Raw genomic sequence first — 23,264 nt, 5'->3', positions numbered from 1 at the left:
GCCCAAAGGGATCACAATGTGCAAATCTGTCTCAGTATATAATATTTTAGAGGATAATAGCTCTAATAACAGAAGTACCATTGACGTTTAATATAACTTCCTGCGGGATAAGAATAGAATCTCATCAGGCGTATCCAGATTGTTCCTATCTCCATCTCTGGTATCCTAAAGTACAATATAACTCTTCCTTTCTCTCCTTCTCAGCGCATCTCTTCTATTTTCCATGCAATTTGCTGATAGTTTATCTAGAATTAAAGCGTCTCTCTGCAGGACGAAATGGCCATTTGAGTTCAAGAATTGTGAAGCTCCGACAGAGAGAGAATCAGGTTTTGTGCCGGTTTATCATCAACATTCAAGTAGCAAATGCGGCTATCCGGCTGATTCTAACCGGTCATCGCATTATCGCCCACCGCGAGGACAATCTTCAGAAGATGTCTTCTTTTTTCGCGCGATTTTTGCAAAAAAAAGAAAAGCAACGGATATTAAAATCTCTGACGGAAATCAAGAGAAGTGATGAAGCAGACTCTCGCGCAAAAGACCTTCGCATAATTCGTTTTTCAATTATCGATTTCCAAGCAAGATCGAATGGCCTTTTACAGATGCAGTAAATAAAGTTAAAAAATATTACATGTTTCCGTTTCAATTTTAACAAGATAAGTAATTATTTTTTAATGTTTGTAATCTTGATATTTTATAATTTTTAAATATTTTTTATATCTCATATACCTGCATAATTTCGATATTTTTTAATATATAATATTATGCAATTTTAACTTTGCTGTTTAAAATACCGTTATTATAATGTAATGGAATAACTCGCGTGCGTGTGGCACTTTTTTAAATATATTACCTGCTTTTCGGTGACGAAAAACAAGAGTCAAATTAAGATCGATACGGCGATCTGGCGAATGTTTCAAGAAGAAAATGTGACTGACGAGAAAAAACGCGATTCTTTGTTTCCAATGAGGGTTTTCACAATTACATTATCAGATTGTTACTTTGAAGTACTCCTCTGAAGATCACAACCGATACAAATCACTCGGCATTAATAAGTAATCGCATTTAGCGGTGCCAAGAGCCCGCTGATCAGCGACGATGCGGGCGCTCGCGTTAATTAGGTAACGCTTTTTGCTCGATTGTAGCTTGTCCTCAATTAGCGATTAATCGATCGGTGGCGATACAAAATGCAATTTGCACGAGTTTAATTGTTCGATAAGAGTCATTAAAAATTTAATCGTGTTATCTTTTTCATCAAAAAAATTTCAATATTAAACAGTTAAATATTAAGTTAATCTAAATAAAACACGGAATAATCATGTGTGGATATATATTATTATTATTATTATTATTATTATTTCCTATTTTCTCGTAAAAATATCTCAAATAAATTTTACTATGGAAAATCGACGTAATAGCAATTCGTAAATTAAGGGGAAGCCTTTAGATCAGGAAGTAATGTGCTATCGACATTTCCGGGCATCTTAGATATGGAGGAAATGGATTAGCGCTGGAATGATGGGGCGGTAGTAATTACGAAAGTATATCCGTTATTTCAATCGAGTTACTTGCGAGTTGGCAACGTCGTCTAATTACTATGTTGCAATGCAATAACAATTAAAGCTGCATGTTAAGAGAGCGCACAGTTATTGGCTGCTTCGTGGATAAACGTCTCGTTACGTGGCAAAACTTACATGACGAAAATCGTCTCCTAATTGTTATATCGCAACGCGAAATTGTTTGTGCAAAATTATAATAATAAATTCTTTAATAATAAATTTTTTAGTAAATAATAATGAATTTTTTATTCGAAGAGAAGACTGTTATGTAAATATCTAAAAATCGTTGGAATTAAGTATTTACAAGATATATGATTCTAAGAGAGAGGAAAAGAATACTATCGGAATATTTAAACGCTCAAAAATATAAAAAAAAGAAAAGAAGGAGAGAGCTTTTAGCGATCCACAATAAACCGTGGATTAAATTTTCCTAAGGGAGGGAAAAATGCAAATTGCTCTCGGAATATTCGCTGCCGCAAATGTACATCTTTCACCACCGCTTGCTCTATTTGTATTGTATGTATCCGCGAAAATACACGCCGTATAGATGGAAACTGGACGACTCCGTCCTCGGCAAATTTCGAGTAATCCTGAACGACGTCGCTTCTTCGCACTGTCATTTTCCAAGATGTAACATTTTCTCTCCTTTTTTTCTTCTTTCATCTTTCTCACGCGGTATTTATCAACTTTATATCTCAATTGTAAGGACATTGCGCGAGTTTACGAGCGGAAAGTCGGCACGCAAAACGGTAAGCCTTCTTGCCGATGCGCCGCTTTTACGACGCGCACATCGGCCTTATTTATGCACGCATACGTGGGTCGCCTGCAGAAATAAATCATCGCTCGCGCGGCATCTCACATTCCTGCGTCAAGGAATTCGCGCGGCAGCAGAATAAGAGGCGGAAAAGGGGCCGCCTATTAAGTCGCAATTAACCTTCTGACCAGCAATGCTGCCGGCACACTTTAACATGCTAATGTGTTGCTTTCCTTGACTTCGGCGAGTAAAAATCTGTCGATTGAGTTTGCCGATCTCCAGCTACCGTTTCGCGAACGTAAACCTTGTAACGCGCGAAGTGATATTTTTCGCAAATATTTTTCTTAGATAAAGAGAATTTTACACAAAAATAATGGAGAAAAATAAACCGAATATTTTCATAATTTATAAGCAACACAAAATTGTAGTAATAAAAATTTTTTATTCGAGGAGAAAAAAGCTAGAATAGAATAGAATTATAGAAATCGCCGAAATTGAGTTTTTATACGAGTTATATATATCTTATAAAAATTTTACTCCGAAGAAAGACGTATTCCAAGTTTATGTATTCAGCCAGCAAAATATTTCGATCCCTTCCTCTATTTTCGATATATACATTCCATAATGCAATGCTCGCTTTCAATACATTATGCATATTTTCTCGTTGCTCGTGGAGTAAGCATATAACGAGTGCCGTTAAAGTTTCGATGGTCGATCGCTCGCGGCTTAAGACAATTTATCATCGCGCACGCGATAAGGATAGCGTTAAATAAAGGGAAAAAAAATCTCATTCACCTCGTATGAACACACGTCGCGCTCGCCCAACATCGGGGACTTGCGTAAAGCTCCAATATTTCAATACGTTATCAGCGAAAAGTCAGGCCGAAACCGACGCCGATCGATAGCGCGGACCGCTCTCGAGAGTCGCGTATATATTGTATATACGGTGATCGCAAACGTTTTTAGCGACCGTTCTAGAGCTCCACGTCTATCGCGTCGCGACGCGTTATTATCGGCGATCGAGCTACGCATTGCATTCGCGATCCTAATCCGATTTCGCGTGCCGCATAATAAACCGTAGCGTCGCTCGTGGGAATTCCCGGACGGCCATTTTTTCGACGATATATACAGACTCGCATCAACTACGCGCGATACAGTGAAAATCAGTCGAAAATCGGGACATTCGAGCTCGACAGGAGCTCCGAGATTTCCGATACATGCTTCACAATAAGTACGCAAAATAGCCTAAATCTGTATATATGTATATAATATATAGATCCTTTTTAGAATAGATTTTTTATTTGAGAATTTTTCAGCGAAAATTCAATGGAGATCCTTTTAGAAATCATTTAATATATGTTATGTATTTTTAGATTTTAGATTTTTTTATTAGACAGTTTGAAGTTGATGTTTTAAGAAAGAAATTTTTAAATTATAAACGATTGAATAAATAAAAAAAATCCTTTTCGTTTAATATCGAAAGATTCTGTTTTCAAACGCTTAAAATTCAAAAAGAATTTCTCACAATTTATTAAGAAAAAGTAAAAGAAAGAAGAGATAAAAAAATAGTTCGTTAGATTTTCTTTTTCTGTCTCTTTTTTTCTTTTTAAAGTACATATTTTACATATTGAAATTATAAATACTTTTAGTGAAATAAAAAATAGAAATAATAGGACTGACAGGAAATATAAAAATGTAAATCATTTCCGTATGCAATAAGATGAAATAAAACAGGAAGCTACGAAAAAGCGCAAAGAAATATAGAAAATGTCTTTGATATTCATATATTGCATTTCTACATATATCGAAAAATAAGATAATTCAATTATAGCTATATTTGTGAAAAAGATTAACGTAATATCGATGGAAAATTGTAACTTTTGTACTCATACATGTTTTTCGTTTTTTAAATCTTTTGACATTGACTGCGAGAGAGAGGGAAAACGACTGTAGCGATTTTCTCAGAGAACTATATGTGAAAGGAAACTTTATCCCAATTACTGCCATTGCCTCAGGCATGCGAGATGAATGGAAGAAAGATGGCGAGATAGATAGAAGATCAGATACGAGAAAGAAGAAATGAAACTTGCGTGTCTGCGGATTATTGGCGGAACTTAAATCTGGCTTGTCTAGAACAATTCATGCAATTAAGTTCGCGCTATGCCTGCGAGCATCTTCTATAATTGAGGATCCGGGCAAGAACATGGTAAACCCATTTTCTCGGATAAATAAATCGTTTATCGCTTAAATTCGCACTTACATCCCGTATTTTTATAGCGTCAAATGTGACCTATAGATCTGTATTTTAAATGTATTATTTCTATATTAAAATCAGGATTATTTAGTATTTACTGAAACGAGATAACAAGATAGTTAATGTTTGGAAATAGTCCTAAAAATCTGGCTCTCATATTGTTTTCACTTTCCTAAGAATATCAAATAAAATATTTCTGACAAAATGAAATATATCATACATGACTTTCCTTGCAAATTTAAAAAAAACACCTGCTTGAATGCTATAAGGCAAGTGGATCACCATCAGCAAGCATGAATATGTATACGTGTAAGCGAATGAAATACTTGGATAAGACTACGTCATGTATCCCGTTTCGTGCTAAACGTAATTGTAGTTTACGACGTTGGGCTTTACTCGGTAAACGCGAGTTTGCGACCATTTAATTACAGGCACGATCTATTACTAATTAATCACTTCTCTGTAATTGCGCAATCGGCCATTATGTTGTAATATCTAGCAATTAGGAGACGCTTTGATACATAAGGCATAATTCTCGGCTCCATTAAAGCCTATGTACAATGATATCTTCGAATATCCATTACATTGTAATTATATATTTGCCGACTCTGTGTCAGCGGATTATTATTCCTATTACATGACTATCGGAAAAAATTATGATATATCACACGATAATACATCACAATTATATATCTTGCCACAGGAATAATTCATTCTGTCGTTAAAGCGCAAGTATTCGCCTGCGGCGACGAATAAATCCTTATTCATCGCTCTCCCTCTCCTCCCACTCCAGATATTTTCTCGTTTGCGTGCTCGAGAATGTATCGCGCGTTCTTGCTTGAAATCGCATTCCTCTCACTTAAGTTAGCTTTAATAGCTATATCGCCAAGATACGATATGTAATCGGGAAAAAAGATCTCCGAAAAAAATTTTTGCGATACACAAGCGATTTGAAATATTCGCGTGACTGGAGAAAAAAAATATATGTTATTCCAATAACAACTGCGGCGTGAGATCGTTGACCTTCGAATAGAAGAAGGAAAAAATCTGATTATTCTAATTGACTTCCTAACGATGCGAATGTATCGAGTCTATAAAGCGTCTAATCAACCGCGCTTCCTTTGGATAATAGACATTAAATGAGTAGCTAAGAATAACTTGCACTAACTAGCTAGCTGCAATGACAAAATCTAAATAGTTCAATATAAACCCTCGTTATACTTCTAGACAAAGCACTCTCTTAAAAAAAAATTATCGATTTTAATAACCAAATAAAAGTGAAAACATTTCAATGTTTCACAAGAATAAAAATCTCGCTTAAAATATGGTAGTTGTATATATTCTTAAAATTTTATATTTAAAAGAATTTCTTTAGCTGTCAATTTTCATTAACAATTTTTTATGAACGAAATTGAGTAATAATAAAAATTCAAGCCTTTAAAATTCTTTTTCTTGGTATTTATTTAGATATGATTTAAGTCCGTATTACATTTTCAGTGATTCATATATCATTATCAGTAGGAAGTAGGAAGTAGGAAGTTTAAATAAATCGTTCTGGGGCTTACTTCATTCTTGTGTTTCCCGCACGTGACATCTTTCATTGAAACCTTGGCATCATCACAAAAGTTATAAATTATGATAAATATTAATTTGCCACATCCCAGACTTTTGTGACGATCTTTGACGTCACTTTGTTGCCTGACACGCGAACAACGGAGGAACCCACCACCGGTATTTGATCGCGATTGGTCGAAATTACTGGTGATCTTTCCGTCAACTGGGCTGGCGAATGAAAAGAAAAAGAGATGGAGAAAAAGAGAGAGAGAAAGAGAAACGTGACGTCAGTTGGCGGAAGTCAATTGGCGTATCGTGCAGACACGAGAGTTGATTCTACGCGAGCGGCCTTCTTCGCCTTCTCCTTCACCACGATATTAAGTTTAGCTACTTCGGCCTGACGCGGGCAGTGTGTCAAGATCACTCGATCCGTTGTTGGTATCAACCTCTCTCTATCTTCCTGTCCCTCTCGTCTATTCTCTCGTTTCGCTGAATGAAAGAGAGAGAGAGAGACGGAGAGAGAGAGAGGCGCGCTCCAAGTGTCGTTCGCAAAGTGCTGGCAGATTCACGTGTAGGAGGAGCTGGATCCGGAAATCGAAGTGAAGAGAGAGGGTTACTTGGAGTGTCATTCGAGAGTTGCATGGTAGGCTGATATAGGCTGTCTCGTACCTGCTTTCATCTTTCAAGGCGATGGTGCGATCCTTTGAAGGATGCTGGAATCCGCGGAGTAGATAGCTACTTTGAGGTTTTCAAAGAGTCAGAGAGCCGGACTCTCTGTGACTTTCTTTTTTGAGAATAAGATTCGCGTAGTAAGTGCTTGTTATAGTGAATAAAAAGGAATATACGTTATATTTCGATAAATTATGAGAGTGATGCCGCTTCACGTGTTCATGTTTGCTCAACTTTGAATGATATATAAGATCCTTGAATGATATAAGAAAGTTGTTTTATAATCTATTTTTCGATCTATTTTACGAAAAAAGTCTTTTAAAAGATAATTTATAAACATATAAATTAAAAGAGAGAGTGAGAGAGAAGATTGTTTATAAAATATTAATTTATTACGTTAAAATATTAACATCTTTTTTTTTCGGTGATATAACTTTGGGGTTCTCTTGGTTTTTCTCTCACTATATTATGTTACATCAAAAAGCCTTTTTTTCTCCCATATAAAAAACACGATATATATATTGAAGGTTTTCGGAATCACAGAAATTTGCTTCTTACTCCTTTTATCTCAACTTTCAATTTAATATCTCTTTTAATATATTGGAGGGTGAAATATTGTTCAATATTACTTAATATGCGGCTTCTATTTAAAACAAAAATTCTACTAAATTAGAATTTTGTTCCTGCATATATATTTATGTATGTACAAACCTTCTCTATAAAAAAGAGAGAGAACTTAACATCTGCTTTTTGATCATTACTTGTAATTTTTCATCAAATAATTAATATGAAAACTTTAAAGTATTGAAATATGTATTATTGATAAACAAATTTATAGAAAAAAACAAATTATTCGATTTAAAAAATTGTAATACTTTAATTTATTAATTTTAACAGTAATTAAAAATATTAATATGTTTTTTTTCTTTTTTCCTCTTTCTTTTTTCTTTCTCTATACGTGTGTTTTTTTAGTTCTTGATGTTTTTTAATTCTTTCGTTTAATGCTATATTATTTCGTTTTTCCATTACGAGTTAAATATAAAGCCTGTAAAACATGGCTAATATTAAAAGTATAGTATATTTGTTTTTATTAATTTAAATTTTCTACAATTTTCCTCAAAAATTTACAATATTAAATTAATTTTTTGAAATCAGATAAACAATTATATAAAAGATTAATGAATATAAAGATTGTTAATATCTTCTTTTCTTGAATAATAAAAATTTTAACTTTTAAATAAGAGGTTCATTGTGGATCAAAGATAACTTATACGGATTAATTTAAATTTTAACATTATATATAAATAAGAAATCATTGTGAAATTTTACGTAATAATACGGAATACACATAATTAAAATTTAAAGAACAGTACATATTAGTTGGACCTCCGAACATACAGAATTTCGTATGGTTCTATCGAAAAGCCTCTTTTCAATAGAAACCTCTAAGTAAAAAACCGTTTATGCCTATTTAAAGGACGAATTTAATCTCTCACATAAATTAAACTACGAAATTCTTTAGAATTTATAAATATTGGAAAGATTGTAAATAAGAGCTACATTTTAATTCGTTATTTATTGCCTATTTGAAGGGCGCCAACTCAATTTTCCACATAAATTAAACTACGAAATCCTTTAGAATTCATAAATATTGGAAAGATTGTAAATAAGAGCTAAATCTCGATTCGGCTTAAGAAATTAGGGATTCTATTAACGCCATCCAAGTAAGTCAGATTGCTCGATTGAGGTGGAATAACGAAGGAAAACCTTCGTTTGATTGCAGGACGATGCAGCCACGGGTGACAGTGGCTCTGGCCACGGTTTGGTTCACGGTGGCGGGTCTGGTAGGAGGAACAGTCACCCTCCGTCTCTCCAACGATCAATACTCCCCCGCGTCCCCGCATCGCTACGCTGAGCTTCAACAAGACCAGACTAGGGACTGGAGGGCTCACGGACCGGCCGAGGATCAGCCGCTCGACCTTTGGATCGACTCGCGAAGGTCGATTTCCGCGGAGGGTATGTCAGACTTTATAGTATTACGTCCCATTGAGCGGAATAAAGCACTATATCGAGTCCCACTATTAATTTAAGGAGCTATACCGAATACAAGATTACCATTTTGAGGATATTTCAGGAGAGGCTTAGTATAAACCTTGCTTATTTCTTTTCTTTCTCTTCTATAATTTAATATGCAGGAAAAGTATATATTATAATAAAGTTATTTTTAAAAGTTAATTTTATTTTATAAAAATATTCCACTTGCTTATACTTTGTACTTTGTTATTTTAAGGAAATATCGAAGGTTTACACATTTTCATATAATAATATTATTTTATTAATATTTTCTGCTTCTCTTTAGCCTGAAATATTTTTCCTGGGAATAATATTTATCTATTTTATAGCAATATTTTCTATATATATATATATATATATATATATATATAATTAAATATTTTAATTTAATTATTAAATATATTTTTTTCAATAAAGTATCTGGCGCATAAGCAATGCCAAATAGAGAAATATGCTTCCAATATTTTATTATTTATATTTGGTATTGCACTTGGCACTTTCTACTTACTAGGCAGATATATAGTGCTCTAGTTTATCTAGCTTCAATTACGTCAGAGATTTAATTTTGTCGAACCGCCGTCTAATAGAGACGAAATATACGCGTCGAGCAAAGCTCGACCTAACCGATGGAAATCCGTTCATCCCGACTACCTCTTTTCCCAGACTTTTCTGATTAATTAAGATCTCCTTAATCATCATCTTCGTGTAATTTCGATATCGAGTAAATACAACATTTACATTTAATTCCAAATTTTATTATTCCATTCTATTATTTCATAATTTTATTATTCCATTTTTATTTCATGTTAGATACGATAAAACTCGGTATACATTTTTCTGCTGGTATATTTTTATAAATCGGAAACATGTGAAAACAGTTTTTTTAACGCATTACATTATCAATATAGCGGTAATACTAGAGAGAAATATGGCTTTCGAGATAAAAAAAATATTTAGAAAGAAAAGTAAATAGAATATTTTTGATTAAAATTATAAAATATACATATAATATACGTTTAAAAATAAGTAATAATAGTTAAATTTTTTGTACGCGTTGCAAATATGGAAAAAAACATAACTATTATTTAGGAGAATAATGAAAAATTGATATCTTTCGAACAACACACACACACACACACACACACACAATTTTAACGTTATAACGGCACGCAAGAATTTCAGAGTAATAAATTAGCGTCGCATTACTCACGTCACTATAGTATGCAACTACATTAGTTCTAACCAAGCATAAAATCGTTATTAAATATCTTTTGAAGAATCTCTCTCTCGTCCATATATTAAATCTCGAAATTAAATCTTTATTAAAATGTATGTTCATAAAAATAATTCGTCTTTCCGAGTATATACAATAACTTGCGTTACATAAATTTTACTCAAGAGCATCCAATTTCAAGTAGGAACTTGTATCGATGTCATTTTGAACTTCTTAAATCAGATACGAAAATTACGTAACTTCCTATGCAATTATTCGCCTTGCGCATATCTCGTAAGGTAAAGTTTTGCACCATAAAATATTACATTCCTCATGTACTATGTATAGCTATTTGCAGATCAAAAAGGTTCGGACTCGGAAAAGTTGGACTTTTCCCTAAAGGATCGGGGATATCTTTCGAAGCTTTTTCTTATGTAAAAAAAAATGTTTAATCAAAGTTTGAAAAACGACATTTTTCAATACAGTAATCTTATATCGCAATCGAGAAACACATAATAATTTATGAATGTTATTGAATTATATGTTAATAATTAATTATATTTATATGAAAAATTTTATGTATGTGTGTGTGTTTAATATTTTAACAATAAACGATTAAAAGTACAATATCATTAATCATTAATTTAAATATATATTCACGAACGGTTCATTAAAGTTGAAAATTTATTATGCTCATTTATTCCAAAGTAAGCAATTATCTTTTTCGATCTATTTCATTTAAAACTGCCACAATTGTGTTTTTTAGAATTAAAAGCTCTACGTCACAATGCCAAGTTTGCTGAGCAAAATTTTTCGCTTGAGAAGCCTCTAAAGGACATTGTCTCAAAGCGAGTCTACTCCCTTTCAAGCTGGCAGAAGCGGTTGTCAAATATCGCCACCACGGAATTCGCAGCCGACAAAGTCGATTACGGCTACGACATGCCGGAGACGCTTTCGCGTGAAACGATGGTACCTCGTTCAGACCTCTTGGACGACCCCTTTGTGGCCGACGACACGTTCCAGGATCAAGGCCCGGGTTCGATGGAAATATACAAGCTGGACCTGTCCAAAGAGAAGGCTCTGCTTACCGCAACCACGCCCCCCACGAATTTCCCGTCAAAAAACAAGAGCAAAGCTCCCAAGAAAACTGGCCACTTGAATTTAAAGACGAAGACGACGGAAATCAAGTCGACGACAATAGACCCGAAGGTTCATCACAAGCAATCCAACTTTTTCGAGGAGCAACGAACCGAGACACCTTCGGTCAACAGAGACGCTTTCGGCGTCGGCGGTGTGCCGGAGCTACAGGTTGGATGCGAAGGTCTAGAAGCGTCGCCATCGTCCCACAAGACGAAAAGATCGATAGATACGCCCGACAAGCAGGAGGGGGTGGTACCGGCGTCCGTGCTGCTGGACGTAATGCCAATATCTCTCGATCTCGACTACAATCCGTCATACGATGAAGAAAACTACGAAGAGATGGACGAGTTATTCAAGTTAAAGAAATTAGAGACCACTGCAAAGAAGAATAAGTCGAACAGGGGCGACATGGATGCTAGCCATCTAAATTCCGATCATCTGGACGAGTCTAGGCGGTCGGAAAAATTACCGATTCGAGGGGATTTGGGCAAATCTATTCCACGAAAATCCGGCGGACTCGAAATCGATCGAGAAAAGTCAGAAAAATCGACAGATCTTGAAATGAAAAAGGGAACTAAAGCGAAGCGAGCGCTCATTTTATCGAACGACGCTGTCAGGAATCGACGGTTACTATGGCTCGCCGAGGCAAATACCGAGGGATTTGCGGGCGAGAAGAGCGGGCGAAAACGTGCGAGACGGTCGACCAATTGGGGTTTCGGCGAGAACGAAGGTGTCGTATCCAGCGACGAATTACAGACCGTGAATGAGCGTCGCAGGCAGCACGAGATGCGATACCATCAAGATGTATCCAGACGACGTGACCAGCATCGTGGAATAAATCCCGACATCGATAATATCAGACGAGAGTATGAGAACCTACTCGAACAGAAGCGAAGAGAGGAGGAAGAAGAACGACGAATGCAACAGGGTGGTCGAAAGACGCTGGACAGATGGGAGGAGGAAGAGAGAAGAAGGGATGAAATGCGAAAGACGCAACATGATAAGTATCGTGACAGGATGCATCATACCTCGACATCTCGCATGGATGACGAGGAGATGAGGCGACGACAAATGCAGGAGAGACAGAGACAGGAAATGGAGCGCAATCGAACGCAGGAAATGGCCAGACGAGAAGAGGAGGAGCGGAGGAGATTTAGAGAGGCAGAAGAACAAAGACGACGATTGCAAGGGGAAGAAAAGACTAAAAAAAGACCATATAACACCAAGTGGAAGGAGGAAAACGCGAGAAAATCGGAATCTGAAACACCTGTGAGCAATGAAAAGAAGAAACAAAGGTTTCACGATGAGGAGACAAGGAGAGAGGAAGAGCGACAAAGACAGTTGCAAAAAGAAGAAGCTAGGAAGCGAGAACAGTACAGATCGCAGCAAGAAGCGCTAAAAAGAAAGGAAGAGGAGGAAAGGCGACGTCAAGAAGACCGCGCGAGAAATCTTCCGGAAGATGATAGGAGACGACTAGAGGAACGTCGCAGAGAATGGTCGGAGAAGAAGAGACAGCAGGAAGAGGACGAGACAAGGCGGCAGCAGCCACCATCAAATTTAATGCGCACGGGACATCAAATCAGTCATCCGAACGATGTCAGACAGCGTGATCGAGATGAAGAAAGACGCACGCGAGAACAAGACGAGAGACAACGGGAGCAGAAGCTGCGGGAATATATCGCGCGAAATCAACCTATCAACGCCACTCATGTCGATCGCAGGTCGGAGGAACAAAATCGACGCTATCGACCCGAAGAGGGCAGAGATCCGCGGATGAACGCGAGCAGAGACGACGACGAATCTCGTACAAGGGAGCAACGTAGAAGGCAGGAGGAAGAGCGGAAGCTGCAGGACTACATCAGGAGGAACCAGCCGGTGAACGTGCCTTCAAGAAGCAATCAATCGGCCGTAACAGATCGTAACTGGTTCGAAGAACGGAGGCTGATCGAGGAAGCTAGGCGTCGCGATCCCACCAGCTACCCCGATTCAGAAGCGAGAAGACAGCACGGCCCGTCGGCACCTACGTACAATATCGATCGGCGAACCTCGCCGGAGGAACTCAGGCGGAGGCAGCAGGAGACGGAGAGAAGGTTGAAGGAGGCGAGACGGCAGAGGTACGAGGCGGAAGAGCGGCGGAAGGAACTTGCCAGGCGACAGCGAGAAGAGGAGGAGAGGCGACTGCGAGAGGAACGGATGCGGCGACAGGAGGCGGTTAGACGAGAGGAAGAGGCGAGAAAAGTGCAATCCAGAAGATACGAGGAGAATAGGAAGCGGCTGGAGGCGACCAAGTTGCAGGCCGAGAGGAGGAGACAGGAGATGCTGAAAGAACAGTCTAGAAGCGAAGCTGGGAGAACCAGACAGCCGGAAGCCACGAGGCCGACCTACTACCAGGATCGTCGTCTTTTGCTGGAACACAGAAGACGGCAGGATAGTCTACCGATTCCGAGCAATTTCGTACGAGATGAAGGGGCCAGGAGGGTGGCTGCGGAACGTGAGAGGCAAAGGCTGGAGGCCGAAAGACGACGACAAGATGAGAGCAGGTACGTAAGAATCCTCTTGGGACACGATGTTTTGCAAAAACCCAGTTTTCTGGCGCATCGCCAGTGAACTTTATTTGCCCCACGCTTATTAGTGCTCACTATTATTATCCGTCCGTTTGTTCGTCCGTTTGTTTTTACTTCACCACTGTTTTCTTGTTACTGAGGAGTTGTATTATCGCGATGGAGTTGGTGAGTATAAAGCTTTGGTACTTAAATCCATTTGAATTTATGAAATTAAACGAACAAAGCGAGACGGAAACTAAAACAAAAAACTCTATTTGTAAATTTTCATATCGAAAATACAAAACGATATCTAGACAAAAGGATATCTCATTCTAAAGAATTAAAATATATATACGATATATAAATGTAATTTTTCGCGGATTATAAATCGTGTAAATAAGTGTGAAATATGCTTTTGTATAAAAATATATAAATGATAAAATTCGTATATATAAATAACATCGAAAAAATATAAATTAATTACGATTAGATTTTTCATATGTACATTTTGCCTTTTTTTATTTTGTCATATTATTTTATTGTATTATTTTATTATATTAACATTTTACTATATATATATAACTATGTTTTGTTATTAATATCTATCTCCGAAATGAAAAACGATTAAAATCGCGTTTCCGTTGATTGAATCGAATAAATTTCGCTCGCACAATTCGAGATACCTCTTCAATCGCGTAAAATCCAAAATGGCAATGACCGTGTAATACGTCAAATTGTGCGCGGCTTTGATTAACGCCCCGAGCGTATGATCGGGACGAGAGAATTTACTAATTCGGAACGCTCGCGCGATGAATGCGACCCTATTTCCATCTGCCACAGAATGAGAGAGTACAAGCCGAAGGAGACCAACCAGTGGAGACGGCAGGAACTAGTCAGACTCAACTCCCTGCCGGTGAGCGCAAGGATAATTGTAACCCGTCCCGGTCCCTCGTCGCTCGTCTCGCCGGTAGTGATATCGAGGACCGGCTTCAACAACGAGATCGATTTCACGGTGAGTCCTTCCCATTTGTTCCTGCCAAAGCACTTTACTTGGATCGCGCGAACCCGATCCAACGCGGCTGCTGCGAATCCGATTTCGTGGTCACCGCCGATTGTCTCGTTACCGAACCGAAGCATGCTTCATTGAACCATACCGGCAAGTTGCGGTGGATTCCGTACCCCCTCGATAAATCCCCTAACGCGCTGCTTTGTCCCGCTTAATTGACCGAATGTCGAGCAACGCAATCGTCGTTTCTTCCTTCTTATAATATTTTCACCGTAAACGACGATATGATTAAAGAATAAATTAGTCATATGATGTACATATGATGCTAAATAAAGATAAAAAAGTTTGTCGCAAAATTGCATCGCATACAAATAATATTCTTCCGTTTTACATGCATCTCTCTTTAAAGAATTTTTACAAATATGTCTAGAGACTTTTATTTATCACCGTAATTATGTCCGTTGAAATGAGATGAGAAGAAAATTTAATAAAAAATTTAAATTTGATAAATTTTATAAATTGTTTTCAGGGGATTAATCCAAACCGCGAGGGCATACAAGCGTCAAACTTCCCCGTCTCCCCGACTTCGCGGCCACCCCCACGGAGTCCCGGACCATGTATCTGGGCAATTGTTCAATGTTGCTCGCCCAATAACAATCGTCTCGTAAAGTGTTTCGAATCGATGGGCTGTCCTGGAGTTAATTGGGATCCTAACCCTTGCAGAAGTAGCATTGCGAATGCTGCCCGAGCAGAAGTCATGAAGTTCTATAACGCGTCAAATCAATAACATTCGTAATAAGACTCGTCCTTTGTTCTCCGAGAGAAAAATACCAATTAAGCAGGAAAAAAAGAGAAAGAGAGAAAGGGAGAAACTCTCCCTTCAAAATTAACAGAAGATAGAATAGCAAGTTTCGAGTTACTGCAAATCAATTTGTGTGACTTCTATCTGCTCTGTACAAATATTTGTGTTGCTGGATGAAAGAGCTCAGTAAGTAGACTTAGATTTGTGGAACAAAAAATCTTGATACTCACATCGCGATATCAGTGATAATTTTTAGATTAAGCAATATATAAGCCAGAAATTACATAGAAATAATAAATTCTTATAATTTGGAATAAATAATACAGTGTTTCTTAACAATATAAATTTTAATGAAAATAAGAAACTATTGAATTAAATATGTCAAAACATACTCATAATAAAGTTAAATATAATTTTTTTAGATATATTTTCTTTTTCTATATTTAACGTAAATATAAATGCTGAAAAATATTCATAAATATTAAAGCGTGGAATTTCACATGAATATAAACATGAAAATTTTAATTTTAAACTATATCAATCCATACATTTATTTATATCGATCTTCTATTATATATCCAGTGACACAATTATTTATAATTATCGAATATCTACAAAAATTCTCATTTCTGCATGAAAAAAATGAATATTCATAAAACATATTTTGAAAAAAGTTAAGCTAAAGATAAAGAGGTTGTAATTAATAAGTCAAATAAAACTCATTACACTATCTTTAACATGAGTCATTAATGTAAAACGTTAATATAATGAAGATTTTATACAATAACGTATATTTTTTAATATGTATATTATCTAAAGAAAACAATTATTTTGTTATAATAATCGCGAACTAAATATGGTATTTTTCTACCCGCTTATTCGATTGATAGTGCACATTTATACATAGATAGACATTTATACATACTAGTTATACATGTGTTTACGTAGTCTAAGAGATAATGAAAAACTTCAACTTTTAAAATGTAGCAAGCACAGTATTTATCTTATATAACATTAGAAATCGATAACGTGTCTTATAAATTAATGATAATGTTAATCAATTAGTCTTTAATAATGACCGATAGCCAACCTAGCATGTAAAATTACGTATAACCATAAATAATGAACAAGGAAAGAAAACATGACATCTCGTTTGTCACCGCGATTGCATGCGCGAACATAGCGTGCGAAAGCGAATGTGCGCTTAATTATTGTAAATTTTTTGTACGTAGCCGAGAGGCAAGAGCGTTATACTTTTGCAGCTTTTCCACATGTGATATAGGAGATAGGCTCTAAGTACGCTGTAATCGGATGAATATTTATGTAACGTATGCAGAGAGAAAGCAATAAAGTTATCTGGACCTGTATAACCCAAAATATCTGTCTATATTTTAGCTTCGCGCGACGAAACTTCATTACGGATGCAAAATTTGATCAGTTCGCAGCGAATGACATGTTTTCATGCCCCTTCGTAAAAAACATGACATATAGAAAAATTACACGTGCGAGTAATATTTTTAATCCCTTAAAAATTCTTACTGTCCTCTCTCGACATTTAATGTTGTGACAAGGATTACATAAAATATTGCGTAATAATGATAACAAATTAAAAAATTAAATTTGCTATCTGTTATATTATATAATGACAACCGTAACTTATCTTTTAGCTTGAATCAAATTTCGAAAAACTCTAATTTCGGAAGAAATAAAATATTTCAAGTCTCCATTTAATTAAAAAATATTTTAGTCTTTATTTTGATAAAATTTTAACTATAACTGCGATGAAATCTATTGTAATATTGAAAATTAGAATATTATAAAAACTCGCGGCAAATTTTTGCCGAGAGAAAACTCCGCACAAATTCTTCAAAGCGTAATTAAAATATTTCTGCTAATAGTAAGATATTTTGTGTGTATAATAATTGAAAACTTTGAAAGAGAAGAATGACACATTTGAGATGCCTCCGAAAGAAGAGACAAAGAGAGAGAAAAAGAAAGAGACAAAGAGGTTTTTAGCTAATAATTCCCATTTACGATAATCGTTGATAATAAGTCGCGATGAGCTCTTCCAGCCATGTTATATTTATCTATCCATTATATCGTATTTCTTTCGATTTCTTTTGTTCTCGGCGTTTTGCCCATTGCGTCCGATAACGAAGCTATTCAACGTTTAAGAGCCTGCAAACGTTTCCCGCGTTCAATCAATCGCATTGTGAATTTGAAGGTGCCACCTCGCATCGCATCTCGACACGTGGTAAGGCAAAAGCAAATACGTACATACGTAGTCGACTATTGACGCGAGCAACCACTTTGGATAATGCATTACGTGTCGTTCGATGCATTCGGCGCAGAATTACTTCAACGAAAATTGAAAACGTCGCTTTGCATCCGGATGTTTATCAAACAATTTTAGTAATCATTTTTACCAATATTGCCTATATTGTTTATCAATATTGCCTATTAACGATCAAAATCCGTATCAATTAATACGCCCCAATAATTTTCGTTAATTGTCATAGCATTGCTTTCTCTTGCAGATTTACATTTTTTAAATAAATGCGTACATGTATTAATTGACTGTTTTATTTCTGTTCAAAGAAAAAATATCGTAATAGTTTGTATTTGAAAACTCGCCTTTCATCGCTCGACACGCGCACTTCTTTTAGCACTGGTACGCGAATTATGCTAATTACGGTGGCGCATCTAATCATTTAACAACGCGGTCAAGGTAAACTGGTATTGTTCCCGCGTTTCATTTTTCTTCTATAGTATTATACTTCGTCAATATTCGAGCAATCATTATAACGACAGTTTATGTAACATCGTATGACATATATATAATTCCCAAACGTAAGTACAATAGTAAGTAATAGTATAAAGCCTCTCTTTCTTGTAATATAATAATATGTGTTGTGTGTTTATTGTATATCATGTTATACTGTAATTTTTAAGTTTAAAATAATCATTATTTTTTAACAAAAAGTAATCTTTATCGCGACATTATTACTATTATCTTCTCATATCCTTTATACGCGGAGTATGTGAATATTTTTAACATCATCAATCTTAAAGCGATTTACAAATTAAAAATTTTAGATAAATAATATTTGATAAAAATGAAAGCAAAAGAAAGCAGATACGAGTTATCTCATCGCGAATTATAATAAATAGCTGATATGAATATTTATATAAAAAAGACAAATATAGAGTTATATATTATATTCATATAATAAAATAAATATGATAATAAATATAAAATAAATATGAGACGTATTTTATTATATTATTTATGTAATAAAATAAATATGTAATAAAAATACGTCAGACATCAATTTGAAAATAAAGTATTTCTCTTCGCGACGTATAATGATACAAACTTGTTCTATGATATATAGCACAGATCAACTTGTGCGAAATAGAAACAAAGAGAGAGAGAGAGAGAGAGAGAGAGAGAGAGAAAGAAAGAGAAGTAGAGAGAGAGAGGGGGGGGGGGGGGAGAGAGAGAGAATATCTTATGTCTGAAGTTTCCTCGCACGTACACATAAACCCCAATAACAGACTGTCGACAGCGTGTCGACGACAGGTGCACATCCAGCACTCTCAAAGATCATCCCCAAGGCTATTGTCTCCTCGCGACATCTCTCTATCTCGATACGTATTCAAGATGCGCTTTCCTCAAGCTGCCCTATTCTTATATTTTTTCGCGATTCGCCTGCCTTCTTCCTCGATGTTCAGTCTGCTTTGTGGAACACAACAAGATAATACAATTCATAAGACTCGACTATAATATGATTCGCGACGTTTCCATTAAAGACACACCGGGCTTTCGTCAGAAGGATTTACGATGTCTTTAATTCACAAAAGATCTCTTTTCATATTAATATAATCCCCTTTGATGTTACATTACTGTAAGAAATATAATTACGCGGTTTAATAGAGATATCTTATCGCAGAAATTTTTGTAAAATACTGTCATATATATATCAATTTTCTAGAAAAATTTTAATTTCCTAGATATTTATATAGAATAATTTACACTTTTCCAAAGTTACAAGCTGCCTTCTCGGAAACTATTGAAAATAGCAATGAAATTCTCGTTTAATCTTTCAAGGTTCGTTGGAATTCTTTATGAGACAAACGGTACTAAATTTTCATCAATTTTATTAAGTAAGCTTCTTCTATTAATTTAATCTAACAACTTAATATTTTAGATTTAATATGATAGTCTACGAAAAATCAATTTAAAAAAAAGATAGGGAAAAATAGAAAATCATTTTATTAAATAAATTAATTTTCTTCTTTCTCTGATTTTTCATGAGCAATAATATTAAATTTAAAATATTAAGTTGTTAGATTAAATTAATAAAAAAAACTTATATGAGATAATATTATATTACGTAAAATAATTACTATGATTGAGAGATGTTACTTTGGTTATTAATTTTGCAAAAAAGAAATAATCGAGCGGACGCAACAGTATCTTTCCATTGAAGGCGTGAAAAAGCTCTCTATTTCCTTTTCTCCCGTAATCACATTTCTCATCTTCTTGTTTCAACTTTGCAAACACAAGCGGCGCGCGTTCATCGTCGGTCTGATGCATCCACGAGCAAATAGATAACTCGTGCGATGCCCTGCAACAGGGAGGTATGCACCTGAAGTGACAAACGGTTCACCAACACGTGCCAGCTTTGTGTCGGTAGGTTGCTTTTGTTAAACCGCGCTCGTATTGTTCCCCTAAAAGAACCATCTAACGCGTCGAGGTTTGTGAACGGTTTTCTTGGTTCGCGATTGGAATTTCGAGAATTGTGCGCATTGTCTTCAAAATTAATTCGAATTAAGTCGTTTCTTCTGTATCGCGGAAAATATTAAATTTTCTTCCATGTCTGCATAAATATATATTAATAATTTAAAAGATAAGAAACAAGTACGTCATCGTTTATAAATATATCTTCTTTATATCAAATACAAAAGTCAATATATTTTAATTATTATTTATTAGTTAATTTATTTTATTAATTTATTTAGTATATATTTGCTAATAAGGTATTAATCTGATTTCGATTAATATATCACGTGTCAGAGTTTACTCTGACATTATTATTGGACTCATAAGATGCAGAGAGAGAGATGCACGTCACCCTCAACCTTTTCATTCGTAGAATATGAACAAAATTGAATATCGCCAGAAAGCGTTCGAGATTCTCTCGTATGTAAAACTGCGCTGGAATCTACATTATTGTTCGCGAACACGCACATCTGCGACTATTCGAGCAGATTTCCTCGATTCGAATCGAGGATTTCGATATATATTTTATTGTTTCTCTGGTTTATATTCTTACGTACAACAAGACACTTTAATTTTCACTTCAAAATATGTATATATTTATAAATCTTATTTTTTTATTAATCCTTCAAATTATCTAATGATTTATTTTGACTATAGTTTTCAAACATTTTTCAACGCAAACAACTTATACGCAATATCGAGCGCTGAAGTGAAAACGCGACTAAACTGCAATCCGGGGGATGCATCAATGTCGCGAGTGTGTGCACAATCGAGAGGGCAAGCACTCTCACGCGGTATCGAGGTATCCCCTAATCGCAAATACGCAACGAGCAAATAACGATAGGTAACAGTGCAACGAGACGGCAGTCGTCGTCGTCGTCGTCTTCGTCTTCGTCGTCTTCGTATCGAGGAGGAAGAAGAAAATAAGGGTGGAAGCGCAAATATACACAGTGTGCGGTCTCCTCGCCCTGTTCCTCCTGCGATTCAATTTCTCTTACACACGCACAGAGACATGTGCTATTCCTTTCCCTCGAGAAATAACGTCGATAACGTGCGAGCCTCGAGATATTCGCGTATCGAAATTCCGATCGTTCAACGTCACCTTCCAACTACCTCGATCGACAGGCAAACGTTCCCCGGTCGTTTAGCGTGCGTGGCAGCGGGTTTCCGGTCCGCGGTTCCCTCCTTTGATCGCAATCTTGAGCGTAAAGCGTGTACGTCACGAGTCGCCGCCGGAAATAGGCGACGAAGCAAACGATTTTCAGGCGAAAGGGCAGAGAAAATGATTGTTTTAAGCGCACCGCGTAAATCTCGTTCTTGCGAGAGCGAGAAAGAGAAGAAGAAGAAAGAGATATTGATTCACGGAAAAAATACCTTAGCCGCAAAAAAGAAGGTAAATATATATTCTAGTAATCCTCGTCTGTATAATACATGAGCAATTATAACATTTATGAAGATATGCGAAATAACGTCTTATTTTAAAATTCTATTTCAAAATCATTCGATTATAAAAAATAGTTTGTAAGTTTTGCAAAATTCATGGAATAATGTGAAATATGTAAAGCTCGGAAGTAGAAATTAACAATCAAAGATGAGTAACGTTCTAACATTCATAGATTTTATCCTTATATCTTTTTAATCAAAGCTTACTAATATAAACATTTTTCTAAATATCTTTGTTTTCATCTCGATCTCTTAAAAAATGAAAAAATCTCAGAAAATATTTAAAAAAGTCATTCATCTTTTAATTAATTTCTAGATCACTAGACTTCTTTTGAGTCTTTATCGTTTTTTAATCGATAAATAATTATTCAAAATTATTATTACATAATATAATTTTATAATTTTAATATTTATAATTTTATAATTTTAATAGAATTTTATAATTTTAATATAATTTCTCTCATAAGTTTAATATAATTTAATATAATTTTACACATTACGAATATCACGAAAAATATGTAATTTCTTACAGATGTATTACATCCTGTTTCTTCTCTTATTATTCATTCACGCGTTTTAAGATTGCTCGATAATAAAACAGACTCACCACCATCACTGCGCTGCGCGATGCCTCTCTTGTCCCCTTTTCCCATATTTTCTTCTCCCGCTGCTCCCTTTAGGATGAGATGCTCGTTCCTTAGGTCCCACCTGAAACCCAATTGCAAAATATTTCGTTATTTGACTACATTCGTTCTCTGTATACGTAAAATGAGTATATCTGTACGAGTGCATCTAGCTACTCGTGGTAGTGACGGTTCTTTTTATTCTCTCATGTAAATACGGTCCCTGTTTTCCGCACTGATATACATATATAGAGCCTGTCGCAAAAGGCAAATGAGATACCGACTGCGCGATATGAAATTGCGATCGTTTTGCGATTGCGAAAAAACACCGTGAGTACACGTGTTCATTGTATATATCGAACGTGGCACTGAGTTTAATACAGTTTATAGACGGATAAAATAATATATTCGATGTATTTGATATTATAGAACGTGAGCAGAGCATAATATTCATAAATTTATACTTGTATTTAATAGTTATAATTGTTAAACACTATATACATCTCTTGTAATGAAATATTATATAATATTATAATTCAATTTAATTAGGTCAGAGATTTTACGGGTCTTTATTTATTAGATTAATAATTTTGCAAATTGATACTATCTGATAAGTACTGATTTATATTAACGTAATGAAATAATCGAATAATCCATCATCATCATATATCATAATTTATATGTATAAAATATTATTTGTAAATAATATAACAAAATAACATTTAAACATTCAAACTATTATTATACAAAAATGTTTTAATAAAAGTATAGAGATTATTAATATTTTTAATATATATTTAATGTATCAAACATTAATATTGTATTATTTTTACAGTAAGGCCAATTTT

At 35.3% G+C, this 23,264-nt stretch overlaps 2 protein-coding genes across 5 annotated transcripts in view; one reads left to right on the top strand and one right to left on the bottom strand.

Annotated features, from left to right (window-relative positions):
• The window catches only part of LOC145976212 (uncharacterized), a 44,668-nt gene extending 27,727 nt beyond the window's left edge, over positions 1-16,941 (top strand). Inside the window, exons 1-5 of one of the 3 annotated variants that reach the window (XM_083107250.1) lie at positions 6,544-6,761; positions 8,571-8,803; positions 10,840-13,753; positions 14,597-14,768; positions 15,292-16,941. In XM_083107250.1, the coding sequence (XP_082963376.1) occupies positions 8,575-8,803; positions 10,840-13,753; positions 14,597-14,768; positions 15,292-15,549 (3,573 nt within the window). In that variant the 5' untranslated portion in view covers positions 6,544-6,761; positions 8,571-8,574 and the 3' untranslated portion in view covers positions 15,550-16,941. Of the gene's footprint in view, positions 1-6,543; positions 6,762-8,570; positions 8,804-10,839; positions 13,754-14,596; positions 14,769-15,291 lie in introns of those variants that run through there. The other 2 variants (XM_083107249.1, XM_083107251.1) reach the window with 2 other exon arrangements.
• Positions 1-23,264, bottom strand: part of LOC145976216 (uncharacterized) — a 94,447-nt gene that overhangs the window by 59,219 nt on the left and 11,964 nt on the right. For both annotated transcript variants that reach the window (XM_083107257.1, XM_083107258.1), the window contains one exon: positions 22,401-22,501. In XM_083107257.1, coding sequence (XP_082963383.1) covers positions 22,401-22,446 — 46 coding nt within the window. In that variant the 5' untranslated portion in view covers positions 22,447-22,501. The remainder of the gene's footprint in view (positions 1-22,400; positions 22,502-23,264) is intronic.

The sequence above is a fragment of the Camponotus vicinus genome, unplaced genomic scaffold (assembly GCF_025532165.1).
Source record: "Camponotus vicinus isolate PSW18456_S1 unplaced genomic scaffold, iyCamVici1.0 SCAF_8, whole genome shotgun sequence".
In the NCBI taxonomy this organism is placed as follows: domain Eukaryota; kingdom Metazoa; phylum Arthropoda; class Insecta; order Hymenoptera; family Formicidae; genus Camponotus; species Camponotus vicinus.
The sequence above is the reverse complement of the archived record's forward strand: the minus strand, read 5'-3'. Positions and strand labels throughout refer to the sequence as shown.